This window comes from Solanum tuberosum, unplaced genomic scaffold (genome assembly GCF_000226075.1).
Source record: "Solanum tuberosum cultivar DM 1-3 516 R44 unplaced genomic scaffold, SolTub_3.0 scf00597, whole genome shotgun sequence".
In the NCBI taxonomy this organism is placed as follows: Eukaryota; Viridiplantae; Streptophyta; class Magnoliopsida; order Solanales; family Solanaceae; genus Solanum; species Solanum tuberosum.
Genome location: NW_006239518.1, coordinates 6,959 through 25,441, shown reverse-complemented (window position 1 = coordinate 25,441; position 18,483 = coordinate 6,959). Strand labels below are relative to the sequence as shown.

At 31.9% G+C, this 18,483-nt stretch overlaps 2 protein-coding genes across 2 annotated transcripts; both read left to right on the top strand.

Annotated features, from left to right (window-relative positions):
* The first annotated feature begins 2,682 nt into the window (after positions 1-2,682).
* On the top strand, positions 2,683-9,257 carry LOC102591775 (pleiotropic drug resistance protein 1-like). The gene is made up of 24 exons (XM_006366016.2): positions 2,683-3,085; positions 3,186-3,306; positions 3,398-3,486; positions 3,574-3,658; positions 3,743-3,902; positions 4,010-4,086; positions 4,183-4,236; positions 4,320-4,410; positions 4,533-4,834; positions 4,928-5,209; positions 5,302-5,618; positions 5,694-5,854; positions 5,957-6,060; positions 6,143-6,305; positions 6,397-6,504; positions 6,587-6,750; positions 6,833-7,165; positions 7,247-7,537; positions 7,626-7,709; positions 7,790-7,923; positions 8,011-8,238; positions 8,336-8,507; positions 8,622-8,876; positions 9,000-9,257. Exons 1-24 carry the CDS (start codon positions 2,757-2,759, stop codon positions 9,255-9,257), a joined length of 4,362 nt encoding a protein of 1,453 aa, XP_006366078.1. The 5' UTR covers positions 2,683-2,756.
* Positions 9,258-12,605: 3,348 nt separating this feature from the next.
* Positions 12,606-13,528, top strand: LOC102591109 (uncharacterized). The gene is made up of 2 exons (XM_006366014.2): positions 12,606-12,831; positions 13,141-13,528. The coding sequence occupies exons 1-2, from the start codon at positions 12,725-12,727 to the stop codon at positions 13,487-13,489; spliced, it is 456 nt and encodes a 151-aa protein (XP_006366076.1). The 5' UTR covers positions 12,606-12,724; the 3' UTR covers positions 13,490-13,528.
* Positions 13,529-18,483: the final 4,955 nt, after the last annotated feature.

The window sequence follows — 18,483 nt, the reverse complement described above, 5'->3', positions numbered from 1 at the left end:
ATAAATAGAGAGACTTCTCTCAGTTTTCATGCACTGAAATTTTTTCTCTCTTCTGCATACATTTTCTTACAAATAAAATTGTCGATCGACTGAGTCTGTGTATGCTCTCCTTGCTGATGTTGAGTTCGCTGAAATTATTGAAGTTTGAGGTACCACTACTTCTTTAATAGTTAATCCTTTTATCTTGGGATGAATTAATCTACAGGGGATTAAATTTCTTAAGGATGCACAGTGAAATCTGTGGACTGAGATTATTTCTTTTTTGTCTGACTATTTCATCTTTTATGTTTCTGTATTTACTAACTTGAATATAGGAGATAACATATTGTATCCACCCACTCATCCAATTGTCATATAGGATGTCATGTAGGACGAATGTGTCTATTTGTCCTACATGACATCCTATATGACAATTTGTGTCCTAGGCGTATTATGACATGTAAGACGTGTGTGTCTACTTATAATTTATACAAATTTAAGTGTCTATATTTGTGCACATCTAAAATTGGGCACATAAATATCAGTGAAAGCTAGATAAAAGGACGTATTTATGTATTATACTTTTTTCATATTTACATACCAAACACAACTTATTTATTAAAAAAAAAAAACATTTTCCGCGGAGAATAGTCTCCATCATACCAAATACATCCTTAAAAGTACGTAAAAGAAAGAAAAAGATTACTTCTGAGCATGTCAATACTAAACTTGAAGAAAATTCATGCCGTTATTACTCTATTGGACGTAATTTTCAATGAATGGAATTATCCTACCAAAAGACGTTTTCTTCAAATTTGTACATTGCTTGTTCAAGATCAACGAATAATAATTTGGTCCAAAAATGATATTGTAATGAATACTTGATCCAAAAATGACCTTGTCGTTACTTTTGAGTTAAGAACGCATTTTTTCTTAATAAACAAAAAGACGGATAAAGATTCTATCATATTAGCTTGAATCTCATTTAAAAAGCAAGATATATATATACATTAGCCTAAAATGATTTTTTTATTTTTTTTATTTTAATTTAACTGTAATTATTGTATTTTCACCAACAAAAATTATGAGAAAAGAATCTGTCATTAAATTTTATTTTATTTTTTGTTTGCTGACCTTCAGGTGGATTTTTGATAACCAAAAAAGAAAAAGAGAAAGGAAGATGCTATGCATGTGCCTTACATGGTTACATCCATTTAATACAGATTTTAAAAGCTGTAAATCTAACATTTCAAATATACAATAATCTTTTATTAGCTTCAACTGAAATAATTTATTTACACCATGATCTTGAAAATAAAGTACAAAACAAATCCCAACTAATCCGTAGAACCATTATATCCAGCTCTTACCTGTTTCCATTTTCCTCAACATGGTGTTACTTAAAAAGAAAAAAAATAACAAAAAGATGGAAAATAAAAAGTCTGTCTTAATATGCAAATATTAAAAAAAATCAATTTCATCTTCCTTGCCTCCCTCCTCTTAATTTCAGTCTTGTTTCGTACGTAGTACTTTTACATTAATATTGATCATATCGTAAGCATGATTCGATTCGGATGATTCTGGGTTTTTTTATCAATACCGCAACATAATAGGGATACATTACATTGATATATAGGTGACGATACTTATACTGATGGGGTAACAATTCTCCATGTATTCGTGCAAGTTGGATCGACACCATCATTATATATATATATATATATATATTTAAAATTGTTTTGTTTCCTCTTTTTTTTCTTCTAGTTTCTTGTCATTGCTTATACTGGCTTACATCATACTTCATATAAGACTTTATTTTACTTAGGATTTAAGACTACAGGGATTATTTCTATCTTTTTGCAATTTATAAGGATGAGATTTAGATGTATATTAATTATAAATTAGGCTTGAAATAAAAGAAATAAGTAAGACATAATGATCATGGGTTGTTGAGGATGCCTAATTAATTGGTTAGTCCTAGCCAGTATCATTTACACTAACCTATGCTGATTTTATTCTCTACAACTTTTATTATTAATGTTATTTTTCTGATTTTCATTGATTCGATTAATTCAAATTACATCATTAAAAGCTCAGAGCATTCCTACTAAAGTTGACTCGGTTTCAGTAATTATATTGAAATCTCTAGTTGAGGGTAGAAGAATATTTACTACTCCTTCATCCATGTTTGACTTGGCACACCCCTTAAGAAAAATTAAATAGACGAATAATTTTACTATATCACCCATATTAACTATAAGTCGTGTAACTGTTAAAAAATGAATAGGGAGTATTTAATAGCAAGGTTAAAATAGACACAAAATGATAAAGTATCGATCTCTTGATTTTCCAAACTGAACAAGTAAAGTTGGACAACTATTTTTAGTATTTCGAATAGGTAAAGATGGACGGAGGGAGTATTATTCCAACCTCATATTTCAATTTTTAATTATTTTTTTTACCTTATTTTGGTTCAATAATTGAGTAATGGGATGGTGATCATGAACCACACTACTAACTATTAACTATAGTATGGTCAAACAACAAACTTTAGCATAATGCTTTAATTTTGTTTGCATCAACACTTACGTCAAATCACTAAAATAGTATCTAGAAGTTGACCCTCTACTCTATTTTATTCTCTTTACTTTGTATATATAAATCACATCTCCTTTACACATAATTTCAAGAATCAAAACTCCCTCCAAACCATAAAAGGTGGAGGAACTAAGCTAAAAGATTCTTTCTTTTGAATTATACTTATATGTAAAAAGTTAATGGAGGGTGGTGGAGATATATTGAAGGTGAGTAGTGCACGTTTGAGTAGTTCAAATGTATGGAGAAATAGTGCTATGGATGTGTTTTCAAGGTCATCAAGAGAAGATTACGATGATGAAGAGGCGTTGAAATGGGCTGCTCTTGAGAAACTTCCAACGTATCTTCGTATAAGGAGAGGCATTCTTAGTGAAGAAGAAGGACAATATAGAGAAGTTGATATAACAAAGCTCGATTTGGTGGAAAGGAGGAATCTTTTAGAGAGACTTGTCAAGATTGCTGATGAAGATAATGAGAAGTTCTTGTTGAAGCTCAAAAAAAGGATTGATAGGTATAAATTTATTTAAGATGTTTGGTTATTGGAAAATGACTTTAGTCGTACCAAACAATGTTGAAATATCATTTTTCTTGTGATTTTTGATATGATGCAGAGTTGGTTTGGATCTTCCTACAATTGAAGTCCGGTTCGAGCATTTGAATGTAGATGCAGAAGCTCGTGTTGGTAGTAGAGCTTTACCAACAATATTCAACTTCACAGTTAACATCTTAGAGGTAATAATAATACATACTAGGACTTGTCCTGTATCATATTGTAAAATTACATGCAATAGATTATAATCATTTTTTAACTTTCTATGTATAGGATTTCTTGAATTATCTTCATATCCTTCCAAGTAGAAAGAAACCATTACCAATCCTTCATGATGTCAGTGGAATCATCAAACCAGGAAGGTGAGAAAAACACTTGTGTCAAAAGGGTGATTTTTAGACAAATCAAGAAAGTCCTGTTTATTCATTCATTTCAATCTTGTTATGCAGAATGACACTGCTTTTAGGACCACCAAGTTCGGGAAAAACAACGTTGCTGTTAGGTTTGGCTGGGAAACTTGATAAAGATCTCAAAGTAAGAAACATGATTAGACATAATACAGTTTTCAGATTAGTGAGGAGTTCTGTGTTGGTAGTCGATAAATCTATTCGTTTTCAGGTTTCAGGGAGAGTTACATATAATGGTCATGGGATGGATGAGTTTGTGCCACAAAGAACATCTGCTTATATAAGCCAAAATGATCTTCATATTGGAGAAATGACAGTCAGGGAAACATTGGCATTTTCTGCTAGATGTCAAGGAGTTGGAGCCAAATATGGTCAGTGAGATTCCCTTATTCTGGGATATCACAATGAACATGTTGCATTTCCAATCCTTTTTTGGGAATCGCGTACCTTTTTTAATTAGTTTGTTATGAATATGCAGAAATTTTGGCAGAGTTGTCTAGGAGAGAGAAGGAAGCAAATATTAAGCCAGATCCTGATGTTGATATCTTTATGAAGGTGAAGACATATTAAACAGAAAATTCAGATTCATGTTATATTTGTTTTATTAAATTATGATAAGAACTTGGTTTGACTATGGGGTTTATTTAACAGTCAGCATGGAATGACGGACAGGAGGCTAATGTTGTAACAGATTATACTCTCAAGGTAAATGGCTTGTGCACTATGAAGCAACAATGCAGAAACTAGAAAACAATGCATCAATTCTCTATTCTATGTATTGTTTTCAGATATTGGGACTTGAAATTTGTGCTGATACCATTGTTGGAGACGAAATGATTCGAGGAATTTCTGGGGGGCAGAGAAAGAGGCTAACAACAGGTTGGGTTAAACAGACACCTTGTATGGTCTAAAATAGTAATGGATGTTGTAGAAACCATACACATATACAAAGAGTAGCGAAAAAGTTATCGTGCTAAACTTGTTGATAACTTTTAATACAGGGGAGATGATGGTTGGGCCAGCAAGAGCACTTTTTATGGATGAGATATCGACTGGTTTAGACAGTTCAACGACCTATCAGATTGTCAATTCAATTAGGCAGTCAATCCACATTCTTCAAGGAACTGCTGTAATATCACTTCTGCAGCCTGCACCAGAAACTTATGACTTGTTTGATGATATTATTCTCTTATCAGATGGGCAGATTGTGTACCAAGGTCCCCGGGAGAATGTACTCGAGTTCTTTGAGTACTTAGGCTTCAAATGCCCCCAGAGGAAAGGAGTTGCTGATTTCTTACAAGAAGTAAACCCCATTGATAATTACTCCCTCAACTCTTTCGAGTCGTGGAGAATTTCTTGTTTCTAATTATGCTCATTTACTATGTGTTAATAAAAGGTGACATCAAGGAAGGATCAAGAGCAATACTGGGCACGTCGTGATGAACCTTATAAGTTTATCACAGTGCGCGAATTTTCTGAAGCATTTCAATCATTTCATGTTGGAAGGAAGCTTGGTGATGAGCTTGCTGTTCCCTTTGATAAATCCAAGAGCCACCCTGCTGCTCTAACCACCAAGAGGTATGGTGTTAGCAAGAAAGAACTCTTAAAAGCCTGCACAGCTAGAGAATACCTTCTTATGAAGAGGAACTCATTCGTCTATATATTCAAGATGATACAAGTAAGTAGCAAGTCAAAATGAACAAGTCAACTTTTCAAGTTCCAAAATGCTAGTGTAGAAGTAAAACATACTATTTTTTGTTATCTTTTCAGCTAACATTGATGGCTACTATAACAATGACACTCTTCCTACGAACTGAGATGCACAGAAATACAATGATAGATGGAGCAGTATTCTTGGGTGCACTGTATTATGCAGTTATCATGATTATGTTCAATGGGTTTTCAGAGCTTGCCCTCAGTATTATGAAGCTTCCTTCCTTTTACAAACAACGCGATCTACTTTTCTTTCCTGCTTGGACATATGCTCTGCCTACTTGGATCCTCAAGATTCCAATCACACTTGTAGAAGTTGCTATTTGGGTGTGTATGACTTATTACGTAATTGGATTTGAGGCAGACGTTGGAAGGTAGAAATTTGATCTTTTTAACCATGAAACTTCTTGGTTCATAAGATCTCATCAAGATTATTTTTCTATTTGCAGGTTCTTCAAACAGCTATTTCTGCTCATATGTCTTAACCAGATGGCATCGGGTCTGTTTCGATTCTTAGCAGCTCTTGGAAGGAATATCATTGTTGCAAATACATTTGGATCATGTGCACTACTCATAGTTCTTGTAATGGGTGGATTCATTCTGTCAAGAGGTAAAATTGCAGAATATTTTGTAAAACCACAAGGGGAATGCTCATTTATATGTTCTTTGTCTTTTGTTTATTTCATCTAAAAGAAAGCTATTTGTCTATCAGATAATGTGAAGCAATGGCTGATATGGGGTTACTGGATTTCCCCTATGATGTATGCACAGAATGCTATAGCTGTGAACGAATTTCTAGGGAAGAGTTGGGCACATGTAAGCTAAAGCTTCTGTTGTTTTGGAAGGACAGGCTGTTAAGGTAGCATTTGAGAGTTTATTCTTGAATTTTGTTTTACAGGTTCCTCCTAACTCCACGGGCACGGATACATTAGGAGTGTCATTTCTGAAATCGCGTGGAATCTTTCCAGAAGCAAGATGGTATTGGATTGGAGTAGGAGCTCTTCTTGGATATGTTTTGCTATTCAATTTCTTGTTCACAGTGGCCTTAGCTTATCTCAACCGTAAGAATCCGTCTACTATTATGCAATCTAATCTCATTTCCATCTATAGGATGATCCTAACATATCAACAAGGTGGGTAATTTTGGTGCAGCATTTGGTAAACCTCAGGCAGTTCTTTCTGAAGAAACTGTGGCTGAGAGGAATGCAAGCAAAAAGGGTGAGGTTATTGAGCTATCTCCGATAGGAAAGAGCTCTTCAGGTAGATATTTCTTCCCTTTGAACTGCACTTTTAACTTAATATTTTCCACTAAGTACTAATGGTATCAAGGCCAAATATGCAGAAAGAGGAAACGATGTTAGGCGAAGTGCATCTTCCAGGTCTATGTCCTCAAGAGTAGGCAACATAACTGAGGGTGATATAAACAAGAGAAAGGGAATGATTCTTCCCTTTGAACCCCTTTCAATTACTTTTGATGATATCAGATATGCAGTAGACATGCCACAGGTACATATAAGATTTAGTCTATGGAAATCAACTGTCCTATACATGTCTGAGTTAAATTCTTAAGTCTATGTTGTGACTTCAGGAAATGAAATCTCAAGGTTTTATCGAGGACCGACTTGAACTCTTGAAAGGGGTGAGTGGTGCTTTTAGGCCAGGAGTTTTGACAGCTCTAATGGGTGTTAGTGGAGCTGGTAAGACCACTCTTATGGATGTCTTAGCTGGTAGGAAAACCGGTGGATACATTGAAGGAACCATCAGTATATCAGGATACCCAAAGCAGCAAGAAACGTTTGCTCGGATAGCTGGATACTGTGAGCAAACTGACATTCATTCACCTCATGTTACAGTCTACGAGTCATTGCAGTATTCTGCTTGGCTTCGACTGCCTCGTGAAGTTGACACTGAAACCCGAAAGGTAAATCAGTCTGGAATTTGGCTACTAGGATTGCTAATATAACTTGAAATTGGATGTTATATTCAAAATGTATCATTGCAGAGGTTCATAGAGGAGGTCATGGAACTAGTAGAGCTAAAACCTCTAAGAGAAGCACTTGTTGGATTGCCTGGCGTGAATGGTCTTTCAACTGAACAACGAAAACGACTTACAGTTGCAGTTGAACTTGTTGCCAATCCTTCTATAATATTCATGGATGAGCCAACCTCTGGATTAGATGCTAGAGCAGCTGCAATAGTGATGAGAACAGTTAGAAACACTGTAGATACAGGTCGAACAGTAGTATGCACCATACATCAGCCTAGCATTGACATATTTGATGCTTTCGATGAGGTGAGCAACTCTTAATCTTCCAAAAATCTATCCGTTTAGCATAATTTGTTTTAGAGAAAAAGATTCTCATTCTACTAATGAATTGCAGCTCCTACTCCTGAAACGAGGAGGCGAAGAAATATTTGTCGGCCCATTAGGACGCCATTCTTCTCACCTTATTAAGTATTTTGAGGTAAGGGAACTGTTAGGTAAAGAAACTGGAATTCCTATTATGTTGGCACTAAGTAATGGTTCTTTTTCCATTTTCCTCAGGGAATCGATGGAGTTCCGAAAATCAGAGATGGTTACAATCCAGCAACATGGATGTTGGACATAACTTCAGTAGCACAAGAAGCAGCTCTTGGAGTCGACTTTACTGAATTGTACAGGAACTCAGAATTGTATAGGTATGTATCATCAAGTTGAACACAGTGACATTCTATGTAAAGAATTACAATATATATTCTTGAATTCTGAATGGAGCAAATATTCAGGAGAAACAAAGCTTTAATCAAGGAACTAAGTGTGCCAGCTCCAGGTTCAAAAGACCTCTACTTTCAAACTAAGTATTCTCAGTCTTTCTTCACCCAATCCATGGCTTGCTTCTGGAAGCAGCACTGGTCATACTGGCGAAATCCTCCTTACACAGCAGTCAGGCTCTTGTTTACATTCTTCATTGCTCTCATGTTTGGAACAATATTTTGGGATCTTGGTTCCAAAAGGTAACAGAAACATACATGAACTGTTTTTCATCTTCAAGATTTATTTTTCTCGATGTGTTTTTATTCACAAGTCTAATGGTTTTGAACCCAATTTCAGGAGAAGGCAACAAGATATTTTGAATGCAATAGGTTCAATGTATGCTTCTGTCTTGTTTCTTGGTGTACAAAATGCTACTTCAGTGCAGCCAGTCGTTGCTATTGAGAGGACAGTTTTCTACAGGGAAAGAGCTGCTGGAATGTATTCAGCTCTGCCTTATGCTTTTGGACAGGTATAGATCAATTTAATTTGATCAAAACCACTGTAATGTTGACATTGACTGTTAATTTTATTGTATCACCACTTGCATTAGCTATGCTCATTGGATGATTTTTTTTTTAAGCAGATTATGATTGAGCTGCCATACATTTTCATCCAGACAATCATATATGGTGTTATAGTCTATGCCATGATTGGATTTGAATGGACAGTTGCCAAGTTCTTTTGGTATCTGTTCTTCATGTACTTCACCTTGTTATACTTCACATTGTACGGGATGATGACAGTAGCCGTTACTCCTAATCACAGCATTGCAGCCATCGTTTCATCTGCATTTTATGCAGTATGGAATCTTTTCAGTGGATTCATCGTTCCAAAAACAGTAAGTTACCTACTAACTCTTCTTCAAATTGCATTACCCTCAACACAACATTTTGGGCTAAAATTTTCGTCAAAAGCATGAACAACCTAACAATTTTCTCTCCTTTTTTTTGGTTTATGACAGAGAATGCCAGTGTGGTGGAGATGGTACTATTACATTTGCCCGATTTCATGGACATTATACGGACTAATTGCCTCACAGTTTGGAGACTTACAAGACAAATTGGAAACAAAGGAAACAGTGGAAGAATTCATAGAGAGTTTCTTCGATTTCAAATACGATTTTGTGGGATATGTTGCAGTCATTCTAGTTGGAATATCAGTTCTTTTTCTCTTCATTTTTGCTTACTCAATCAAAGCATTTAACTTCCAGAAAAGATAGGTTGGTTCTGGTAAAAGGGCTTTGTCAAGAAATGTGTATATTAGGACAATAATATAATACTAGTATCTTTTTATGATATTCTCAATTTTGGAATAGTAAGAACTAAAGTTTGTTTCCTGTAGAGGCTGTATCTAAGAATAACTTGTACACATTGTTATATATGGGAAAAGTTTTGAGTTTCTTTTGTAACTCATCTTTGAACTTGTCGGGCATCTCTGAATTCAAACTCGTGAAGCTACTCTTTTACACGAGTCTATTCTTCTTGTTTTTCTTTTTTTAACAACTGTTGTGTTCGGTTTTTCAAAGAACACAACACACGAGTGCCTATACCTGAGGAGATTCAAAACCACAGCGGCAGAAGTTAAAGTTTAACACACGGGGTATAAAATTTCATAGCCTTGTTGCAGTCAATTGATATCGTTGCGATATTTCTCAGCTAGTTGCCTAGCAAGCAAAATCAACTGTGTAAATTATGTGATTTGTTTAGCTACGGATAATATGCTCTGTAGGAACCAGAGTTCGTTGCTTGTTTTGTCTTCCTTGTTATAATTTTTTATTATATAATTGAGTTCCAGATAACTAATTCTACTAAAACAATATTCTTAATTTAGTTATTTGTCAGTACTTCTAACACTTCGATAATAAACTATAGCTATGAACTTGCTTTGTGAACAAATTGTACCTTCCATCATTGTATTTCAGGTGAAAATCTAGTTAGGAAATGTTCTTGTGGATGTAAATTCGCGAGTTTTTGGCCGAAAACACTCTTTAATTGTGCCTCAAATTTAAAACATCCTTGTTACTGCTATAAATGAAACACATTCTTGAAGTATCTAAAATTTAAGGCATAATACATAAAAGTGTCATTGAACTTGGCGTCAGCTGACATGGTGCCCTCCAACTTTGGATTAACTTTGGATGCACATAAGTAGACACTTAGACTTGTATAAAATTGAGAGAATACTTTTTATCTCTGGCCGTCGGACATCAAATTTTCTCTCACACGTATTTAGGGCTTTATGTATTTGAGAGAATGCTTTTTATTTTATTTTTTCATGTTTTCAAGAGTCAATTTTTTAAGTCCGCTCAATTCAGGGTATTAGGGACCAATTATTGATAATATTAGGGACCATAATTGTCCTTCGTCCGACAATTAAGGACCAAAACACAATCTGGTCCTTACAAGTTACAAGTATGTTTTGAGGTATCAGATTTTTGACTTGTTCGACTTATTTCCAGAATTTTAGTTTGATCGCGGCTTCCCCTTTTTTTTTTGCATAAGCTCACCAATTAGGATGCATGACTAACGTATCTTATTCTTTTTTTTTCAAATGATTTGGGCCGTCCTTGACTCCCTTCGTGGGGAGTGGAGCGTTAAGGGACTTTTGTTTTTGAAACAGACCACTGTGTTTTGCTACTAAATGTTAGTCATTTATAAGCCTCTTTCTTATAGTGTCACGTGAAGGGTATTACTGATTTGCTCTCAAAATTATGGTTATAATGATGTAAATTGTTGGCTTGTGTATGCTGGACATTATAGAAGAGATTTATTTTATGCGCAACTAATGAATATGTCTTTAGAAATTAGTGTGATGTAGTCATTGTGTCGAGTGGGAGAATCCAAATCATTTCTCGAACAAGTACAATTCCAAATCAAAGCCAAAGCTTCGAAAGTCACATAAGTATCCTCCAATGACTATACTATCTACCATAGGTCATAGCAACGTATTTGTAATTTTTCAAAGGCCTTAATGTATCATACTCATTGGACTTTGTGGAACCTATGGTTTATTGGCCAAGGTTTTTAAGTTACTTTCAAGGGGCAAATAAGTCCAAACGTAAATTTGTATATTACTAAAATTAGATTAAGAGAATTGTTACAAGAAAATTAAAATAAGAAAAGTAAGTTCAATATGTAAATCATAAGGAAAATATAAGTGTTATAAAAGAGAGGTTTCTAAAATTATTCAAACTTAAATATTAAGACGGGAGAGTTTAATTAATACTCCTATATATTACGATAATACATATAAAAGTAAATATTGGCTGGTGAAAGGGAAAATTGTTCCGAACAATGAATTAATAGTATAAAAAGTGCAACAAATTAATGAAAATGATAGGCATCGTCTAATATTGGAGTTCCCTTAGAAGAAAAACAATTTACGCAACGAATTCCTCTCCCAAATTTTTGGAGCTACGCTTACGACGGTAAATAAACGTGAGATTCTATTTTTAGAAAGGTACTTACTTTTCTTTCTAATGATAGATAAATATTGCAGGAGTAAGTACTACTCTGTATTTTATTTGTCTCAATTTATGTGCAACATTTGAAATTTTAAAAATCAATCAAGTTTTTCTTTGATCTTAATCTATATACTCTTTAAATATTTTATATAAGTAATTTTTATAATTTATAACAATTTTTTTACATTATTTTCAAATATATAAAATTTGATTGAATATACCATCAAAGTTTGAATCTCAAAAGTTCAGTTCTGCAAAATAGATTGGGACTGAAGAAATAATAATTTTCCAGATGAAATTTTATAAAAATGATTGAGTACTATTCAATCCCTCAAAGTTTTAGGTGTCTTGTGTAATGCGTGCAAGCAATTGGTATGGGAAGATTATAAAAAAGTGTAGCTTTCATATTTTTGTTGGTTTCAACTTTGAAATTTGAACTTTGAAATCAGACACGCAAAAGGTCTGGAAAGAAGAATTACAAGCTGACACGCAAGAATATTTGGACTAATTGCACAAATCTTATCAATATTTCTTTAACTACAAAACTATTCCCGAGTTTTAAATAGTTAATTTAAGTCATTCAGTTATTGATATTTGGTTATGAACTTTAAGAAATTGTGTCTTTTATGCAATATAATTTATGATCCCCATGACGAACTTGTTCTATCACTTAGGTGTTACTCTCCCCGTCCATTTTTACGTGTATTGATTTGACACACTTCTTAATGAGAAATGGATAACTATATCATCACTTGAATATAATAAATTCAATAATTTGAAAAATGACTATAGTGAACTTACTCTTTTATTTATTGTTTCTAAATAATGAAGTACCATAATTTAAAATTTCGAAAAGTAGTACTCCATTTGTTTAATTAGAGTAACCTCAAGGGATGTTTATGGAAACAATGAAACTAATAAATTAGTATCTCAAATTGATGATTGAAACAAACCAAAAGGGTCCTACCCCACGTGTCAAGAGAAGAAGGGAAATTAGGCACCTTGTGAGTTAGCGTAAACTGACCAATGACTCCACCAACCACCAAGCCTCATTCAACAATAAACGAAGTACAAAATTATAAATATCTATCTAACTATTGAAGATATAGTACCACTATTATTAACAAAAAGGAAAAACAAAATTATAGTACCTATAGCAATTGTACTACTACTCTTTGTTTTCCTCTTCATTTGTTTTGAGAAAAAAATCTAAAGTATAGAAGATGGCTATTTCAACAAAGCTATGCCTCAATCTCTCCCCACAACCTCCTCCTACTTCTAATTATAATCATAATAATAACTCAATTCCTCCACCTTCTCAAGTTTCTTGGTGAGTCTACTAGTACTATATACATTTTTTTTTAATCATACTTTGCTTTTCATTTTTGGATGTTTGTGTGTCCATCATATTCAAATCTATTCATCTGTTTCATTTTATACGACATTATATATATATTAGAAGAAAAATATTTATATTTACAATCTCTTTAAAATGTTCATTTTATTTTTATTGACATTTTTTCTATGGGATCAAAATTCGGCCATAAGTTGATTGACAGATATTATATTCGATACATGCGAAAATAATATTCTATCTTTTTTTATCTATTTAAATTATTATTTTGATTTTCTTCCGCAGGCAACGAAAAGAAAAATCATGGAAAAATCAATGTGTATTAGGGATGGCATGTGTTGTAATTATTGGATTAGAATTTGACAGCTCAATTTTAGGTAATCAAGAAAGTACGATTGCGATCGCCGGAGACATGCAAATACAATATGTCGCCGGAAAATCAATACAAAAATGGAGTGAGAAAAGATCGTGTCCACCGTGGAACGTGAACTCGTTAGAAACCATCGTGCCGGAAAACCTACCGAGGCCGGTGACTCGCCGGAGATGGGAAAACGTTGATTATAATACCACTACTCAATCTGCACCTGAAGTAAAGTTAGTGACAAAATTTAGTAAAGGGTGTTTCACTATGTGAACATACTAATTAAGTTTAATGTGTATATATAGATAAGGAGTTCCTTCGTTGATAATAGGACAAAATATTTTTCCCGTTTTATATGAACATGTAAATTCTGTGACATAATAAAACATTCAGTATAGTTATAATTTGTATAAAGTTATTTTTAAAAGTTGATTTAGGTGACAATTTTAATTCTATTAGAGTTGTGGTGGAGTGATTAGTAATTTTTCATCTTTAATCAAAAGGTTTCGGGCTTGAGTCTCCGGATACGGAGTCGTCTTTGTTAAGGAGCACTTTATCCTCAATATGAGACTTTTCGACGTGAATCTAAATTTAATCGGACTTCAATATGTGTACCGAACACCCGTGGAAAAAAAACTAATTACTTTTAAAATTTGTGAGCTTAATTTGTTTTGATTGTTGTCCAAGACAGAGTCTGATAGGGTAATGAATCCCTTTTGATGTAAAACTATATTATTTAAATATAATTAATTTTTTTTTTTTAATACTTATAAAAGATATGAATTCTTTTTTATGAAGTAGTAGTACATGATTGGCAGTTTATTAGGAGTACAAGTAGTACACTATACGAAGGGTCGACATCAGCCCATAACCAAAAGCATAATAAGGCCCGAACCAATTGATTGATAACCTCTGCCGGTATGATATACTCGTTAATTTTGTCAGTTAAAGTTAATATATATCTCGTATATATGATCCTTAATGTATAGGGTTTGAATAATTTTGATCTTATCAAAATAATTTTTGATGTATATAAAAAAATTACTCTATCATTTTAGTTCTTAATCCTAAAACTAACTATGAAAGTAAAAATTAAAGTACAGTTAGATTAATACCTGACAAACCCTTCTCCCCAAAATCTTCTCTCTTTACCCAATTCTTCTTCACTGGACAAAGAAGAAAGAAGCCAATTCTTTTTTTTTTTTTCCATTATCACAATTCTCTTTGACTAACAAATTAAAATCTCTTTAAATTTCTAAAAAATATTTTAAATTTTTTAATTTTACCTCTGTTCCGTTCAATTTTTACCTTTATATGAACAGTGGAATTAAAAAAAAAACCATGAAAAAATTATTAATTTCAAAAAGTGGGAAACAACAAAGCTATATCCTTTCCATATAGAGTTTCAATAAGAGTATATAATTAAAGCTTGAAAAAGTTAATTTATGGCAGTCTTCTAAGAGGAATTAATTAAGTATTTTAGTAAATTTATTTTAGTTTGTATTTGTGTCGGTGGTCTCATTTTTATTTTTATTTTTTGTATGTATGAAAATGTAAGCTACTGGAATTGTTTTGTAGAGGTAGATGGAGATAAAAAATGAGTTTAATGTGTGTAACTTTTCTTGTAAGAATATGGCAGGTGGGTGGATTAAAGATGGAGAATGATCTCTAATGGCGAAAGAGAGAAGATTGAAGAAGAAGAGGTATGCTAGGTGTCAATACCGAGGGCCCCACTGTTAAATTTAACAACATTTTTTACTTTTATGATTAGTTTTAGGTAAGGCTGGGCACCGGACCGGATCGAAACCATCGGACAGGTTGGGTTGATCGGTACCGGGATGAACCGGATTGTAATTATCGGGATGGATACTAGGTTCCGTCTTGTCCCACTATATATCGGGATGGAACTGGACCGGAACGGATCGGAATGAAACGGGATGGGATAAACGGGATGATACATATAGCTATTTCAAAAAATAATAATTTTTTTTTAGTTATTTTGATTTTTTGAATTACAAAAATATGAATGTTTATTTATTTTTCTAAGTTTAAATTAATTGTTTTGAAATTTGAGTTTTGAAATTTATAATGTAATTTTACTTAAGTTTATTTTAAAGATATTTTTTTTAATTTTTACTTATTAAATTTGCAAGTTTAAGTTTAATAAAGTTTTTTTATTTTAAAATTTTTGAGCTTAAGTTTTCAAGATTTGAAATTTTGAATCTTTTGAAGTTTATAAGTTGTTACTTATTAATATGTTATAAGTTATACTTATAACTTGTAATTTAAATAACTTAAGTTTGTAATTTTAAAAAATTAAATAAAAATAAGGATAAAACAATAAAACAAATTAAAAAAATATCAATCCAATCCATTTTTTTTTTTTTTTTTGAAAATATGCCTATATATAAATTATAAAATATAAATTAATTAATAAAAAATAATTAATCGAAACCAGAAACGGAACAGGAATAAACCGGGATAAACCGGTACCGGTATCAAATGGTGATATCGTTCCGTTCCGAGTACCGGTTCACGGTGTCCCATTCCGTCCCGAAGACTACCGGACCGGTACCGGTACAATCCGGTCCGGTGCCCAACCTTAGTTTTAGGGTTAAGGACTAAAATGAATATATTTTTATATACATTAAGGACTATTTCGATAAGATCATATATATGAAGGACCAAAATAATTCAACCTCTATATATATATATCAAGGACCATTTTAGTCATTTTCTAGTGGTTTATATGTATTTTTATTATTGCATAAATGTTTTAGATATAACATTTCGTCTCACGAAAGTAAAAAAAATAATTTTTTTTGTTTTAAAAATAATCAATTTAGGGATATATTTGATTTTTCTAACATAGGAATTTTATTTTGACTTCTTTGATTCAACGACCAATTGTTTATGAATTAGAATGCTAGTTGAGTATGTTTATATTTTTTAGAAAAGTATTATGTTTTGATAGGTATTTAATTTCGTTATCACTGATATAAGAAACTCCTTATTTTTAGCATTTTTTCGATAGCAATATTTCTTGATTTATGATGTTAAATCATTTATATTTGTAGATTATGTAATTTAATTAATGATCGTATATTATGAAATATTTTACTCGTTTACTAGTACTCCCTCCGTCCCTATTTAGTTGTCCACTTTAGAAAATGACACACATATTAAGGCAACAATGATTAGCATAGTGAAGTTACAATTTTGCCCTTATTAATTATGATTCCAAAATAAATTTATTCAAGATAACTAATCAATGTTGGGGGAAGTTTAAATTTTCAAGAAGTTTAAATGAGGGTATAATAGGAAATTTTTTTTGTCCTTTCTTGATTTGTCAAAATGGACAAGTAAATAGGGACGGAGGGAGTAGTATTTATATCGCTTCCCTAATAATAATTACGGCAAGTGATGATAATTTCAATCCATATTTGTTTAACCCTTACATTTTAATTCGAGTTTTTGGCTAAAATCATCCCTCAACTATGACTTAAATCTAATGTACATCCTTATATTATCTAAGTGGGCAAAAAACATCCTTATACTATCCAAAAAATAACAAGAATCATCCTTCAATCCATTTTTGTTAAGAAACTGATTGAACTAATAAAAATATATATTTTTTAATTTGGTCATGTCTTAGCCACGACGAGAAGATCAATGTTACCTAAAAAGAATAAGGATATGAATAGAAAATTAATATTTTATTCTCATAATTTAAATTTTGTGTGTTGTTAGTTTATATTTTTTTTGCATCATCAAGTAAATTGTCTTGCAACAATACATAAGTTTTTGAAATATTTATATAGTAGGTTCCGATGGTTAGAAAGACTATGCAAAAAAAATCATTTTAAAAATATTATGTGCAACTATTTAGAGATTCTCTTTAATAAAAAATATATATAGTACGTATATACAATGCAATTCACATTTTATACAATATATAAAAATACTGGAAATTTAGTGAAATTATGTAGGCGTTTTGTTGTGAAAATTAAATAATAATTACTTTATTTGAAATTTTTGAAGTTGGAGTTGTATTTTTACAAAGAATATTTAGAATTTGAATATATTTTGTCTGAATATGATTTAAACCCTCAATTTCTAAAAATTAAAAAAATCACCCAACTTGACTAGCTTAATCATGTGTACATATATTCATTCGAGTTGACATATTTTTTGTTGGTGGCGTGAGTTTCTTAAAAAAAATAGACAGAAGGATGAATCTTGCAACTTTTTGAATAGTGCAAGGATGTTTTTTGTTCAGTTATATAACACAAGGATGTGCTTTAGGTTTAGGTTATACTTCAGAGATGATTTTAGCTAAAAACTCTTTTAATTCGCTCATATTTAACTGGCCCATTTTTAAAATATAAGTAACTATGTGTTAATTATTTTCAACCTGCAATTAAATTGATAAAAACGGATTGAATGCGGGTCAAATACGAATTCAATGTGGTTTTAAATTTATTTTGGTTTGGAGCTGATTTCAGCTTGCAAGGATATTAATTAGAGACTTGACTATTCTAAATAAACTTTTAAATAAGAGAGTTGGATTTTTCGCTAAAGTGAAATGCAATATAGATAAAATATTGATAATGTCGTTAAATATTTGTCAATAATTTTTATTTTTTTTTCATGATAGACTAAAAATGAAAATGTCTCATATAGATATTAATTAGGGGATAAATCACAATGTATGAAAGTTAATGTTGTCAATATTTATGTCAATATAAGAGTGAATGATCTTAATGACATACTCTAACCAAAAAAAAAGAAAAGATTTGAAATATTTTTTATACCAAAACGTGAATCTATCTGTGAACTATTAATTTTTGTTAGCGTTTATGTATTTTATTATTAAAATAAAATTTTAAGTGCATATATTAATAGATATAAATTGCGATAGAGGTTACAAGATACATTATAAATACTTATATATATATATGTGTGTGTGTTTAGAAAAAATGTCTCATTTTTTTTAAATTTTATTATTTCACACATGTTTAAGATCACAAGATTAAAGGACAAATGATATTTTGGTACATTTTACATATCTGTAATTTAAAATCAAGATTAGATAAACAAAACAATCGTCGAAAGTATGACAAAAAGAAGAAGAATTGGAGATGCAAAAGGTATTTATTTAGCCATAAAAGATGTTCATGAACACATAAGCATCTCTCTTCTTTTCCAGTCAACCACCATGTCTAATAAATTTATTCAACATTGACATATAGGAAAGCACCACCAAT